Source organism: Saimiri boliviensis, chromosome 12 (genome assembly GCF_048565385.1).
Source record: "Saimiri boliviensis isolate mSaiBol1 chromosome 12, mSaiBol1.pri, whole genome shotgun sequence".
Taxonomy (NCBI): domain Eukaryota; kingdom Metazoa; phylum Chordata; class Mammalia; order Primates; family Cebidae; genus Saimiri; species Saimiri boliviensis.
Genome location: NC_133460.1, coordinates 78,310,198 through 78,325,905, shown reverse-complemented (window position 1 = coordinate 78,325,905; position 15,708 = coordinate 78,310,198). Strand labels below are relative to the sequence as shown.

Below are 15,708 nucleotides of genomic sequence, written 5' to 3'. Positions count from 1 at the left end.
ATGATGCTACAATTATATGTGAGCTTTTGCAGAGGAGAAATGTGTCCTATTCATTTTTGTAGTTAGCAATGTGCCTGGCACCAAGTAGTATTCAGTAAGTGTTAGCTGAAGAAGTGCATGTATGCATGAATGAATGAGGACTCTTACAGAAGAACAGCTGGAGGCATTTGTCTATCAAACATTTCGATGCGCCGGACGCGGTGGCTCATGCCTGTAATCCCAGCACTTTGGGAGGCCAAGGCAGCAGATCACAAGGTCAAGAGATGGAGACCATCCTGGCCAACATGGTGAAACCCCATCTCTACTAAAAATATGAAAAATTAGCTGGGTGTGGTGGCGTGTGCCTGCAGTCCCAGCTACTTGGGAGGATGGGGCAGGAGAACCGCTTGAACCCAGAAGGCAGAGGTTGCAGTGAGCCGAGATCACGCCACTGCACTCCAGCCTGGTGACAGAGGAAAACTCTGTCTCAAAGAAACAAAATAAAAAAACACGTTTTGATGAAAAATTATTGTTTCTGTAAAAGTGAGTACAAGGCTTAAAATTATTTCACTTTTGCCTGTTCTATTTTTTTCTAAGTTGATGTTAGAAACTGTATTAATACTTTCTTGGAGAAGTCAGATTAATTCCTATCTTATATTCAGCTCCCCTAGTTGCCTTGAAAAACGACAGTATGATGGTGCCAAATGCTACAAAATAATTGATCTCCTCGTGCCCCCCACATGGACTCAGTTGCTGCCAAACACTTTTTTAAAGGAATGAAATTCAAATATACTATATATTAAGTTCTTTAAAGATAATGTCTTCCACTGTGAGAAACACTATAATTAAGCCACCAAAAATAGTATTTTAGCTCTAAAAAGCATTTTGGTTATCAACAGAAACAATGGACCCTTCTGTGCATGCCAGTTTGGAAAATGCTATTAGGTAATACCTAAGATTCTGTAAACTGGAATTGGAATAAGATGCTATGAATCTATCTTCAGTTCTCCTCCACTAAGTCCTCTTTGTACTGGGGTACAGCACCTTGTTCTTCACAGTTAGATTTTTTTTGCTGTGTCCCTTCTCTTCCTCTACATATTTCTCTTTCTCCATCTCTTTTGTCCCAATGTTCCAGGACAAGCGTAAGGCCACTCACCTAGATTAATGCTTGAGTTTACTTGAGAGAGGTGAGAAACAATGAAACAGGCCAGGCGCGGTGGCTCACACCTGTAATCCCAGCACTTTGGGAGGCCAAGGTGGGCCTATCACCTGAGGTCGGGAGTTCGAGACCAGCCTGACCAACATGGAGAAACCCCGTCTCTATTAAAAATACAAAATTAGCCAGGCATCGTGGCTCACGCCTGTAATCCCAGCTACTTGGCAGGCTGAGGTGGGAGAATCGCTTGAACCCGGGAGGTAGAGATTGCAGTGAGCCGAGATTGTGCCACTGCACTCCAGCCTGGGCAACAAGAGCAAAACTCTGTCTCAAAAAAAAAAAAAAAAAAAAAAAAAAAAAAAACAGAGGAAACAATGAAACAGAAATATGAGATCTCAGCTGAGGTGAAGCTGGGAAGGGAGTTTGACTCAGATGGCACTAGGTTTGAATCCTGGCTCAAGTTTTTTGTCACTTCTGTGCCTCCATTTTGTCAGCTATAAAGGTGACCACATGAGTCACTTTTACAGAAACAATAATTTTTCATCAAAATGTGTTTTTTTTTATTTTGTTTTTTTGAGATGGAGTCTCACTCTGTCACCAGGCTGGAGTACAGTGGCGCGATCTCGGCTCACTGCAACCTCCGCCTCCCAGGTTCAAGTGATTCTCCTGTCTCAGCCCCCAGGGTTGCTGGAATTACAGGCTTGTGCCACCACACCTGGCTACTTTTTTGTATTTTTAGTAGAGACGGGGTTTTACCATGTTAGCCAGGCTGGTCTTGAACTCCTGACCTAAGGTGATCCCCCCACCTCGGCCTCCCAAAGTGCTGGGATTACAGACATGAGCCACCTTGCCCGGCTTCTTTGACATATTTTTTAAGATGTCTGTTCAGAGGGCCTGCAAACAGAGTTAGCCCTGCAAAGCTGTCTTTTATGGGGGAAATTTGTATAGAGAAAATCTCCATGGATGCAGCTGGGCTTTCCTTCCCTTATCTGGACCTAGGAAAGATTAACGGAGAATCTGACACCTTTAAAGGCCTGAAAGGAATAGTCATCTAGTCTCTCTGAGGACTGCGCCTGGGAGGTTTCATCTGCATAAGACGACCATCTTTGCCAGCCAGGCCTCCTCTTCTTCCCCTGCCATAATGTGTTTTGCCATGATTCAAGCCCCCATTCTTTCGGTAACCTCAAGATGGTACATAAGCTTCTGAATGCCTTTCGGGGGTTGGGGTAATCACTCTGTGGTTCTCCTGTGTGTGCACATTACTACATTTGTATGCCTTTTCTCCCGTTAATCTCTTTTTGTGAGTTAATTTTTCAGTGAACCTTCAGTCGGTGACGTTTTCTCTCCCCCCGTAGAGTTTTGGTGCCATGAGCAGGATATTAAGCCACGGTGCTCTTCTAGAACCTGCAGTGAAAGGAACCAGGATCTGCACAGCCTGCAGAAGGGTAAGAGTTTCTCACCAGCCAGGCTCCTGGCCTCTCTTTCTATGAATCTGGTTGAGTGAATGGTAAAAATCACTGTTCCTTTATCTTCTGCAAAATCTTGAATAATGGAGAAAAGGATTTGTGTGACTAGTCTTGGGCATAGCAATGAGAAAGACCCCTAAATAAAAACAAAAATTTAGAGATCTCCTTATTCTAAACAATTGCCTTATTTGTATTAACTCAGATTCTGACACCTTTAAAGGTCTGAAAGAAACATTCACCATCTATTCTCTCTGAGGGCTGCCATCAGCCCAGTCCTGTACCAGAATCTCTGACCTCAGTCTTGGCCTACAGAGGACTGAACTCTTTAGTGAAACGGATGCCCTCCGCCACTGTGTTCTTTCCTGCCTCGGTAAATGATGCACTCTCTGGGCCCCTGTAGCACACTGTCATCTGGTGGGTTTTCTGGCCTTACATTGTATATCCACTTGATTATGCCCACTTTGGGAGGCATTTCAATCCTTACTTTCCACTGTCTGTCACAGCAGTACACGTATTTCTTCCTAACTTAAAGTGAGCCATTGCTTTTTGCTTTTTCTTTTTTCTTTTTTTGAGACAGAGTCTTGCTCTGTCACCCAGGCTGGAGTGCATTGGCATGATCTCGTCTTACGGCAACCTCTGCCTCCTGGGTTCAAGTGGTCCCTTCTCCTGCCTCAGCCTCCCAAGTGGCTGGCATTACAGGCGCCCGCCACCCTGCTCAGCTAACTTTTGTATTTTTAATAGAGACGGGGTTTCGCCATGTTGGCCAGGCTGGTCTTAAACTCCTGACCTCAAGTGATTGGCCCGCCTTGGCCTCCCAGAGTGCTGGGATTACAGGTGTGAATCACCCCACCTGGTGCAATATGTTAGGACTTAACCGTTGGTAGTGTAATGGCTAGCAGGGGAGGAGAAGGCAGATCCTGAGAAAACAACAAGTTGTCTTGCAGGGGAGAGGCCTTCACATCATCTCCAAGCAAGGTGGAGGGGCGCTTGTCTTTAATCAGAAGGGGTGCTTTTGTCTTTAACGTGAGCTCCCCCAGGCTCAGAGAGTTCGGAGGAATTTCGGGATTTAAGATTATCAAGGACATCACCAGGTGCGGTGGCTCAAGCCTGTAATCCCAGCACTTTGGGAGGCCGAGGCGGGTGGATCACCTGAGGTTGGGAGTTTGAGACCAGCCTGACCAACATGGAGAAACCCTGTCTCTACTAAAAATACGAAATTAGCCGGGCATGGTAGTCCATGCCTATAATCCCAGCTACTAGGGAAGCTGGGGCAGGAAAATCACTTGAAACTGGCAGGTGGAGGTTGTGGTGAGCCAAGATTGCACCATTGTACTCCAACCTGGGCAACTCCATTTCAAAAAATAAAAAAGATTATCAAGGACATCAAGCAGATATCCGACCCATCCTATGTATCAGGGTCGCAGTGCTCCCCAGGCAGAACCTTGACGTTACCAGAGTCGACTGGTCTCAGTGGGGGGTTCAATCTTCCTTGGAGCTTGTCGTCTTTTGCGACTAAGTCCTGGTGCTGGTCCTGGGCTTTCCCACTTCTCCCGCTGCAGGAGAGGAGGCCTCCTGGCTTTCCTTCATAGCTATTTATTGCTGATTAATCATTCTCAGCCTTTTGTTACTTTTCCAGACTGTCAACTGAGTTTGGCAACGGCCCCCTGAATCCAAATCTTCAGTTACTGTTTTCCTACATACTGCAACAGCTTGACTTTTCACACAGCGAATGCATTGCCTTCCATTGGTATAGCAGCCCAGTTCACTGGTGACACATTTTACAATCGTACTGTAAAATAATTGATGAGATTATCAGGATAATCATTGATAAGATTATCAGGGGTCTTCATTCCCATCTGGGTAGTGGAGGATCCAGCTCAAAATCCCATCTTAGGATCTGCTTTCTTGGACCACTCCTGGCACCCAACTGTGATAGGCTGCATCCCCCAGAGAAAATGTCTGAAATGCTATCAGTACACAGTGTATTTCTTAAGAAGTATTCATGAGATCAACACCATAGAAGCAGGGAGAAGGAAGCTGGGTTCAACATCGGCTCCTGCTGACGCCATGGGGAACCCAGAGGCTAGAATGGCCCTGTAGATTGTCACCACTTGGGGCAAGGGGGCCAGGCCTTTATATCCCTGTGCTGATCAGTCATTGAGAGGTAGCTGCTCTTGGAAGGAAACATGATCTCGGATAAGGCAATTTTCTTCAGTGTAGGCAATCCCGAAAGAGAGCTGAGAGCTGAGGGAAGTTTTCTGGCAGCTCTCCTGGCAGCTGGGGGTATTTTATCCCTCATTCCTGGAGGGAACTCTGGCTAGTGTACTGCAGCGACTACCACATTCCCACATTCCACTAAAGCCAATCCCAGGGCCAAGTCTGCCACAAATGGGGTAGAGAACATGCTTTGCACAGAAAAGCACTGCAAGTCTCAAAGCACAGGGACAGGCATGTGATGCTCTCCTACAGACGGCGGGAGCCAGCTACATGGGAAACCAGGAGACAATGGAACGTGGCTTTCAAATATTGGGAGGAAATGCTTTTGATCTTGGAATCCTGGGCCAGCCATATTACCAATGAAATAGGGGAGCCGAATAAAGCTGTTCAAATAGGGAAGGTCTATGCTTCAGCAATACAAGAAAGTAAACCAAGAAAGAGGAAGACACGGAATCCAAAGTAAGAGAGATGCAAAGAGAGGTGGAGAAGGGGAGCCCAGGGATGGCAGCCGTGGGTAGATCCCAAGCAAAACCCTCCAGATCAGAGCCATTCGAAAGACTCCAGGGGAGGGTTCAAGATGAAATTGATACAATTCCAATATGTTTGAACATGTTGGGAAATTTACACAATTTTGGAAGAGTTTAAAGTACAAAAACCACAAGGGGCTAGGCACAATGGTTTACGTCCATAATCCTAGAACTTTAGGAGGCTGAGATGGGCAGATTGCTTGAGCCTGGGAGTTTGAGACCAGCCTGGGCAACATGGCAAAACCCCAACTCTACAAAAAATACAAAAAGTAGCCAGGCATGGTGGCATGTGCCTGTAGTCCCAGCTATTTGGAAGGCTGAAGCGGGAGGATCACCTGCACCAAGGAGGTCTAGGCTGCAGTGAGCTGAGATTGCACCACTGCACTCTAGCCTGGGTGACAGAGAATCTGTCTCAAAAAACAAACAAACAAAAACTAAAACCCACCACCAACAAGGTATTAACTCCAAAAGAAAGATCAAAATGTATGAAGTACATTACAGTAAAATCCATGGTGAATAATGCTTATACAATCACAATAATGTGTCTATGTAAATTTATGGTACAGCTATCCTGGGGGGATGGGATACAGAAAGGGTGTGCATATGTTTTTGGATTTGCGGGTGGGTGAAAGACAGTTAGGTCCTCATTTTTCTTGTTAGAACAGATGATGCCTGACGCTGGAAAGTGAAAAATAGAAGAAAGCCTGTTACTTGGAGATACGGAGATAAACACCAAAAGTAATCAGATGAAAGAGTTGAAAGTTGGGGCCTCTGGAAATGGAAATGCTGCCAGGAAATGCTAGAGGTGAACTTCAAACTTTATAACACACCTGGTAGGGTTTACTTATTTATTTTAAGACAGGGTCCCATTCTCTCACTCAGACTGGAGTGCAGTGGCAAAATTATAGCTCACTGAAGCCTCAACTGCCCTGGCTCAGGTGAACCTCCCACCTCGGCCTCCCAAGTAGCTGGAACTACAGGCATGTACCACCACACCCAGCTAATTTTTGATTTTTAGTAGAAATGAGGTCTTGCCATGTTGCCCAGGCTGGTCTCAAACTCCTAGGCTCAAGCAACCTTCCCACCCAGCCTCCCCAAATTCTGGGATTACAGTTGTTAGCCACTGTACCAGCCTCTGGTAGGATTTCTTGATTCTTTAAAATAAACACAAGTATGGCCAGGTGCGGTGGCTCACGCCTGTAATCCCAACAGTTTGGGAGGCTGGGGCGGGCAGATCACGAGATCAGCCTGGAAACCCCGTTCCTACTAAAAATACAAAAATTAGCTGGGTGTGGTGGCACATACCTGTAATCCCAGCTACACAGGAGGCTGAGGCAGGAGAATCGCTTGAACCCAGGAGGTGGAGGTTGCAGTGAGCCGAGATCGCGCCATTGCACTTCATCCTGGGCAACAGGGTGAGACTCTAACAAAAAATAAATGAATACATACATAAAAATACATACATACATACATACAGGTGTGGCTTTTGTAAAAGAACAATATATCAGAAGGAATAATTCCAAGTTCACAAACTTTTCCAAAGAATAAAAAAAAGAGAACAGCATACCCCAAAGCATTTTATGATGCTAACATGACCTCCACATCAGTGCTGACCAGGACAAAATGAGGAAGGGAAATTGCAAGTCAGTCTTATTTACAGACATAGACGCAAAAGTCATAAATCGTGTCTAAACAGATTAGCAATCTAGGCCGGGCGCGGTGGCTCAAGCCTGTAATCCCAGCACTTTGGGAGGCCGAGGCGGGTGGATCACAAGGTCGAGAGATCGAGACCATCCTGGTCAACACAGTGAAACCCCGTCTCTACTAAAAATACAAAAAATTAGCTGGGCATGGTGGCGCGTGCCTGTAATCCCAGCTACTCAGGAGGCTGAGGCAGGAGAATTGCCTGAACCCAGGAGCCGGAGGTTGCAGTGAGCCGAGATCGCGCCATTGCACTCCAGCCTGGGTAACAAGAGCGAATCTCCGTCTCAAAACAAACAAACAAACAAACAAACAAACAAATTAGCAATCTAAATTTAGCAATACGAAGGTATAAGATATGACAACCAAGTTGAGTTTATCTTAGGAATGCAAAGTTAGTTTAATATTAGAAAATAAATGTCATTGGTCAGGCGTGGTGGCTCACACCTGTGATCCCAGCACTTTGGATGGCCGAGGCAGGTGGATCACTTGAGGTCAGGAGTTCTAGACCAGCCTGGCCAATATGGTGGAGATGAAACCCCATCTCTACTAAATATACAAAATTAGCTGGGCGTGGTAGTGCACCTGTAATCCCAGCTACTCAGGAGGCTGAGGTAGGAGAATCACTTGAACCCAGGAAAGGGAGGTTGCAATGAGCCGAGATCATACCATTGCACTCCAGCCTGGGCAACAGAACGAGACTCTGTCTCAAAATAAAATAAAATAAATGTAATTCATCACATTAAACATAAAATTTATATGATCACTTCAATAAAGTGAAACCATCTGATAAAATGCAATTTTATGTCTTATAAAAAGCCTTAAAACTGGGCATTTAAAAGTAGCTGGGCACTTTCCTGTAGTCTCTGCTACTTAGGAGGCAGAGACAAAAGGAATTAGTGAGGCTAGGGGTTCAAGGCTGTAGCTCACTATGATCGTGCCTGTGACTAGTCACTGCATTCCAGCCAGAAGGACATAGCAAGACTCCATCTCAAAAAAAAAAAAAAAAAAAACCCTCGAAGTTTTAGCAACCTGGGAATAAAAAGAATGCCTTTAATCTTAAAAGGGCTAATTATGAGAAACCTACAGCAAACATCATACTTTATGGTGAAGTATGGAAATCTTTCCCTTTGAAATACAGAAAAAGATAAGGATGACTGTTATTACCACCCCCCAGTCAATATTATAATGAAAGGTCTAATCAACATCGAAATAAAAGGGAAAATAAAGTAAGCACAAAGATTGAAAAGGAAGAAACACACCAGGCGTTATTTGCAGATTCTATAATTGTAATGGTAGAAAATCCATGAGAATTTACTGCTGATCCCACTCTCGCAGCGGTGCCTGAGACTTCCTGCTGTTCTACATTCTTGTCAAGCTTGGCGATTCGCTTTTTACATACTTGCCCATCTGGTGAGTATATAATAATAACTCACTGGAGTTTTAATTTGCGCTTTTCTAATTACCAATGAGGTTGAGTACCTTTTCATATTTACATTTCCTAATTTATGAAGTGCCTATTCAAATCTTTTACCTATTTTTCCATTGAGTTCTATGTATTTGTCTTACTAATTTGCTGGAGCTGTTTATGTACTCTGAATACTAGTCCTTTGTAGGTTGTGATTTTAGTATAATTGAATTTATCAATATTTCCTTTATGATTTGTACTATTTTTTCAGATTAAGAAATTCTTTCCTATCCTGGGGTCATGTAGATATTCCTCTATGGCTTTTGTTGTTGTTTGGTTTTTTTCTTTACTTATTTGTTTTAGAGAGGAGGTCTTGCCATGTTGTCTAGGCTGGATTTGTGTCTCTGGCCTCAAGTCAGCTTCCCAAGTAGCTGGGACTATTGGTGTGAGCTGCCACCACTTGGCTAGAAACATTTTTTTTTAGAAACAGGGTCTCCCTCTGGCAATTACCCAGGCTGGGTGCAGTGGCACCATCATGGCTCACTGCCACCAGGACTTCCCAAGCTCAAGTGGTTGTCCCACCTCAGCCTTCCAAGTAGCTGGAATCACAGGTGCATGCCACCATACTCTTATTAATTTTAACAATTTTTTGTAGAGACAGGGTCTCACTATGTCGCCCAGGCTGGTCTCAGACTCGCCTCGGCCTCCCCAAAGTGTTGAGATTACAGGCATGAACCACTGTGTCTGAGCTGAAACATGTTTTATCTTGCTTATTTAGATTTACACTCCACCTGTAATTGATTAGGTATTATGTAAGGTTGGACGTCACTTGTCTTTTCCTCCCACATGAATAGGTAAAAGGCAAATTAAAACTCCGGTGAGATGCCATTCTATGCTCACCAGATGGGCAAATATAAACAATGTAACATTGATAAGTATGAGAAGAATTCGCAACAGGAAGTCTTGTACACTGCTGGCAAGAGTACCGCTGTGGAAGAGAATCTGGAATTACCTTGTAAAGGTGAAGAAATACATACACTCTCTGACCCAGCAAGCAATTCCACCCATAGATCAGATTCTAAATAGACTCTTGCACATTTGTACCAGAACAGTCTTGGACTGTTCAGAACAGCACTGCTTGCAATAGCCCCAACCCCTGAACTATCCAAATTTCTGGTAATAGTAGAATGAATTAATAAAATGTGAAACATTCATACAATGAAATGCCATATAGCAACAAGAGTGAAGGAAGTAGAGCTACATTAATGAATTTCACAATATAATGCTGAAAAAAAAGAAACCAAACACGAAAGAATCCATTCTCTATGATTCCATTTCTATAAAGGTCAGAATACAGCAGAGAATTCGTACAGTAGTAACATATGTATGTGTGTGTCCATATATATGAGTATATGTGTATTTTTGTCAAGTTCATAACATATAATTTATATCACCAAACAAAGGTCATGACCAAGCAAACCTAAACTGTTTTTCTTTTGTTTGTTTGTTTGGTAAAAATTACAAAGAAAAGCAAGGAGAGCATTACCATAAAAATCAGGAGAGAGGGCCAGGTGTAGTGGCTCACGCTTGAAATCACAGCACTTTGAGAGGCCAAGGCCAATGGATTACCCAAAGTCAGGAGTTTGAGACCAGCCTGGCCTACATGCTGAAACCCTGTTTCTACTAAAAATACAAAATTAGCCAGGTGGTGACGCAGGGCTGTAATCCTAGCTACTCTGGAGGCTGAGGCAGGAGGATTGCTTGAACCCAGGAGGCGAAGGTTGCAGTGTGTCAAAATTGTACCACTGTACTCCAGCCTGGGCAACGAGAGTGAAACTGCATAAAAGAAAGAAAGAAAGAAAGAAAGAAAGAAAGAAAGAAAGAAAGAAAGAAAGAAAGAAAGAGAAAGAATCAGGACACTGGTTATCTCTGGGAGAAGGAGGTAGATATGATACACGGGGTATTCCAGGGGCTTCTGAAGGGCTAGGAACATTCTGTCTTGACCCGGATACCTGTTAAACTGTCACATTTATATTGTATACATTTTTCTGTAAATATGTTTCACAGTAAAAATGACAAGTAGAAAGCAGCCAGATAAAATAAAAGTAATATTGTTTATATTCTACTAAAACTCCTACATGTCCACTAAATACAATTATGAACACAGCGTTGGGTAATTGGTTCTTTACTTTAAGCCTTTGAGAAACTCATGGAGACAGAAGAATTCTTGCAGATTAAGTCAAGATTTTTCAATGTATTTGAAGTGTTTACTTCAAATATATTCAAAGTGGGTCTTGATTGCATGTTCTAAAACAAAAAGATGTCCAATGTTTCTTCATCCCAAGTTTTAGCCTTTTCTTCTGAAATATAATGAGATCCTGATTTAAAGTCAACCTGCATTAACAGTTAAGATATGAGGCCACAAATAAGCATGAAGTTTTTGTTTAGTTTTGCTTTGCTTTGTTTTGAGATAGATTCTCGCTCTGTCACCCAGGATGGTGTGCAATGGCACAACCTCAGCTCACTGCAACCTCCGCCTCCCAAGTTCAAGCGATTCTCCTGCCTCAGCCTCCCAAGTAGCTGGGATTACAGGCATGTGCTACCACACCCAGTTAATTTTGTATTTTTAGTAGAGATGGGGTTTCTCCATGTTGATGGGGCTGGTCTTGAGCTCTCCACCTCAGGTGATCTGCTTGCCTTAGCCCCTCAAAGTGCTGGGATTACAGGTGTGAGCCACAGTGCCCAGCCTATGAACTTCTTACATGTGTAAATTGTGTGCTTTGTGCCAGCCCCTATGCTATGACCTTTAAATTATAAGCAGCCTTTATCCCCAGTTCACAGATGAGGCAACTGAGGAAGACAGGGATTCAGAAAGTTGCTAAGGTGACACAGCTGAGTGGTGAGGCAGAGTCTCACACTCGGGTCTGGCTGTCTAGTCCCAGGCTGCCTCTTGTGATCTCAACCACCGGCTGCACCACCCTGATGCACCCTCTGGGACGGAAGACACTATGGGCACCTGTAGGTCCAGAAACAGTGGGGAGTTACTTCTCCATTTTCGTTGAAGGCAATTGGCAGAATTTGATGAGCCAGGAAAACTTAGGCGCCCAGCTCTCACCTCTGAAGGGATTTTGAAGAAATTCTATGGTAAGTCCTTTATATAAAGCAAAAGATCAACTCACAGTATATCAATTCCGAAAAGCCACATTCCCATGCCCTGATCGCGTTTACTTAAAATAAACTCGGTCATTCCTGTGCCGTCCAGTAGGCGGCACCCTTTAACTGCTTTTTACCAGCTGAACATAGGGTTACTGAGTGGGTGTGTTCAACAGCGTGAGAAAGAACGGCGAAAGTCAAAAGAAAAAAATGACTGAAGTTTTAAAACTCCATGAAACTCAGAAAAGAATGAAAGCAGTGACGGAAAAAATATTAATTCAGTTTCACGAACCGTTGCTAAAAGGCAGCAACATTTTAGTGGTTTCCTGACCTACCCGTATCTCTTAATTCCAAATTCATTTTAGTTTCGTTTGTTGCACAGAATTATTTTTAGTTTAGGTTTGTCCTTTTCACTTCCACATTTCCCAACTTCGTCAGTCGGTGCCTGAGGCACTGCGAAGACGGGGAGATCTGTATCAGTTTACACGTAACTTTCAGTCAATAATCCGCCAGAGGTCCGCCCCTTTTGCCTTTTCCCCTTCCTCGCCGCGGTCCCTGGGAGAAATCCTCCCTTCACTGGGAGAGAACTTCTCTCCCGGCGGTGCGGCCCGGAGCTCCAGCGCCTGAGTCTCCACTTCGTTTGCTGAAACTTGCTTTCTGCCAGCTGAGAGCCATGCTGCGGGTGATTGTGGAATCTGCCAGCAATATCCCTAAAACGAAATTTGGAAAGCCGGATCCTATTGTTTCTGTTATTTTTAAGGGTAAGAAAAAGTTTTCTTCTTTTTCTGAAGCTCTGTTTTGGAATGTTAGTTTCTTGGGGCACCTTCTTGAAAACGGCTGCATTTAGACGGCTGTTGAAGCCAAGTCGCTCCAGCGGCGTTTGTTAACCTGCGCAGGTCATGGGAGAGGACCTGTTTCTGGGGAAGGCATTTATTTCTCCAAGGCTTGAGACTTATGGAAGAGCCGATGTTTTAGCTCCAAGAGTGTGATTTCTGTAAGCTCTTGGCGGAAAACGTATTTGCTAATCCCTAAATTTCAGGTATCACCTAAAATGTCCGTATTGGTTCAAAGTTTCGGTAGTCTTAAGTGCATTTTAATTTTCTCTGCTTGTGGGAAATGGGTAACGGAGGAAGAAGAGCAATTAAATTGTTGCAGGCATCATTCTTCCTTGAATCAGCCCGACTCTGCTTTGATTGTTACTGGGCACCACTTTGTCACTTCACCCCACCCAGAAGGCGTTGGGGTGAAGTTAATAGTTTTACTGAGTTTTCCTGTCCTTTTGTGCCTTTGCAATTGTTATGTCTAGGCAGTTGGGGTGTTTTTTTGTATGTTCTGTAACTTTTAAATTGCTCATTGAGGAAAGAACTCTGAACAGCTAGTTTGCAGTTTGGGGATCTTGTTCTGTCTTGCTGAATGACCTTGGGCAAGTGATTTCCTTTCTCTGGGATCTCAGTTTTCTTTTCTGCAAAACAGGCAGGAAGGGTTTAAACAAGATCATCTCTAAAAGCCTCATGGTTGACTGAGCATGGTGGCTCACCAACCATAAGCCAACTTTGGGAGGCCAAGGTGGGAGGATCGCTTAAGCCCAGGAGTTTGAGGCTGCAGTGAGCTGTGATCACGCCACTGCACTCCAGCCTGGGTGTAAAAATAAATAAAAATAAAAGGCTCATGGGAATTACAAAAGGCTATTTTTCTATGACACTTGATTGCCATTGCAGGGGAGGGGACAAGAATGCTTGGTGTCACAACACAATCCAATGTAAGTGACTTAGTTTTGGCTAAGGTGAGGTCTCTAAATCTCAGTGTGGAGGATTTATTTTGTTTGTCATTGGTAAGATTGCCAGCTCACTTCTTGGTAAGAGGGGTGGGAGAGAGGGAAAGGAGAGAGTGGGAGCATGGATAGACACGTGTTTCCTGACCACGCCTTGCTGCGTTTCTCATTTCTTCCAGGAGCCTGACTGCCTCTCCCTGTCAGTTCCTGAGTCATCTATACCTTTCACCTTTCTTTTTCTCATTTTCCCCTTTATTTCTCGTCTTAAATGGCTCCCTCTGGTGAGCAAGAAAATGAAACGAATGAAACTCAAAGCTGGCTGGGTGGGTGCAGTGACTCACACCTGTAATCCCAGAATTTTGGGAGGCTGAGGTGGGTGATTCACCTGAGGCCAGGAGTTCGAGACCAGCCTGGCTAACATGGCAAAACCCCATCTCTACTAAAAATACAAAAATTAGCTGGGCGTGGTGCCACATGCCTGTAATCCCAGCTACTTGGGAGGCAGAGGCAGGAGGATTGCTTGAACCTAGGAGGAAGAGGTTGCAGTGAGCTGAGATTGCATCACTGCACTCCAACCTGGGCAGCAGAGTGAGATTCCATCATAAAAAAAAAAAAAAAAAAAAAAAACCTGACAAATTGTTGGTTGATTTAAAAAACAATCTGAAGAGCAAAAATTGGTTTAAAAAATGTTTTTTAATCATTTTAGAATAAGACTGGGTCTTGCTATGTTGCCCAGGCTGGTTATAATTCCCCTACTCAAATGATCTTCTCACTTCAGATTCCCAAAGTGTTGGGATTACAGGCATGAACTACCACGCCCAGCTTAAATTTGGGCTCTTAAAGGACAATGAGGTTTGAAAATCTGGCTAGTGTGGTGGCTCAAGCCTGTAATCCCAGCAGTTTGGGAGGCCGAGGCGGGTGGATCACGAGGTCAAGAGATCGAGACCATCCTGGTCAACATGGTGAAACCCCATCTCTACTAAAAATACAAAAAATTAGCTGGGCATGGTGGTGTGTACCTGTAATCCCAGCTACTCAGGAGGCTGAGGCAGGAGAATTGCCTGAACCCAGGAGGTGGAGGCTGCGGTGAGCCGAGATCGCGCCATTGCACTCCAGCCTGGGCAACAAGAGCGAAACTCCGTCTCAAAAAAAAAAAAAAAAGAAAGAAAGAAAATCTGGCTAGTGAATATCATGTACTCATGTCAGTTTATTTACGGGTGTTAGGTTTTATTAATTTTTTTCTTGAAGTGGTTACATAATAGGGACATAACATGATTTTACATCCTTCATTATTGACATATAAAGACATTAAAATATATTAGGATCAGTCTGATCATGTAATTATTTGAATCTTATAGATTATAGAGGAACTGGAGTTAATGCTATATTGAAATCCAACTTGTTATTTGTCTAGAGTTTGTATGCATTGATAAAACATTTTAAATGACGAGAAATATATCTAAGTCTATGAATGCAAACAACCCATTGAAAGTGGAAAACTTCAGTTAAATTGGCAAATACAGTATATACAAACAATTACGCTTTTAACTTTAGTCTCTTTTCTGGCCTTCTTTGTTCATACAAATTGAGTGGTAAAGTCATTCATTTATTTAGCTAACAAGCAACCGGACAGAGGAAAAGACACTCAACTCAGAGTAGGAACAGTTACACTTTAGCTGACATTGACTCAGTATCTGATGATCTTGGCCAACCCAGATTTAACCACCTGGGTCTCCAATTCCTCAGCTGTGGCGTGATGGGAACTGGTCTTTAGCTGCATTTCCGCTTTTGGATTTTATGATTTTCTAGTTCCAGGTATTGAGTTATCTGCTCTCAGCAAGATGTGAAATGCATTGCCTTAGGGGCCGGAGGGGATATAGTAATGAACAGGGCACTCTTCTTGCTTGCAGTTTATGCCAGTGGTTTAAAACCCTGGTGACGGCAAACCCTTTATAGGTGTGTCCCCAGTTTTGAGCACTGCGTAAAATTAAGTTCTGACTGAACTGAGGATACTTATAGTACAACTGAGGATACTTAAAGCTACGAGATTCCACTTAAGAATGGGGAAGTAGCCGGGTGCGGTGGCTCAAGCCTGTAATCCCAGCACTTTGGGAGGCCGAGGCAGGTGGATCATGAGGTCGAGAGATGGAGACCATCCTGCTCAACATGGTGAAACCCCGTCTCTACTAAAAATACAAAAAATTAGCTGGGCATGGTGGCGCATGCCTGTAATCCCAGCTACTCAGGAGGCTGAGGCAGGAGAACTGCCCGAACCCAGGAGGCAGAGGTTGCGCCATTGCACTCCAGCCTGGGTAACAAGAGCGAAACTC

The 15,708-nt window shown here is 43.9% G+C and overlaps 1 protein-coding gene across 2 annotated transcripts in view; it reads left to right on the top strand.

Moving 5' to 3' along the window:
* Positions 1-12,011: 12,011 nt before the first annotated feature.
* Positions 12,012-15,708, top strand: part of MYOF (myoferlin) — a 185,007-nt gene continuing 181,310 nt past the window's right edge. For both annotated transcript variants that reach the window (XM_074382594.1, XM_039465156.2), the window contains exon 1: positions 12,012-12,368. In XM_074382594.1, coding sequence (XP_074238695.1) covers positions 12,281-12,368 — 88 coding nt within the window. In that variant the 5' untranslated portion in view covers positions 12,012-12,280. The remainder of the gene's footprint in view (positions 12,369-15,708) is intronic.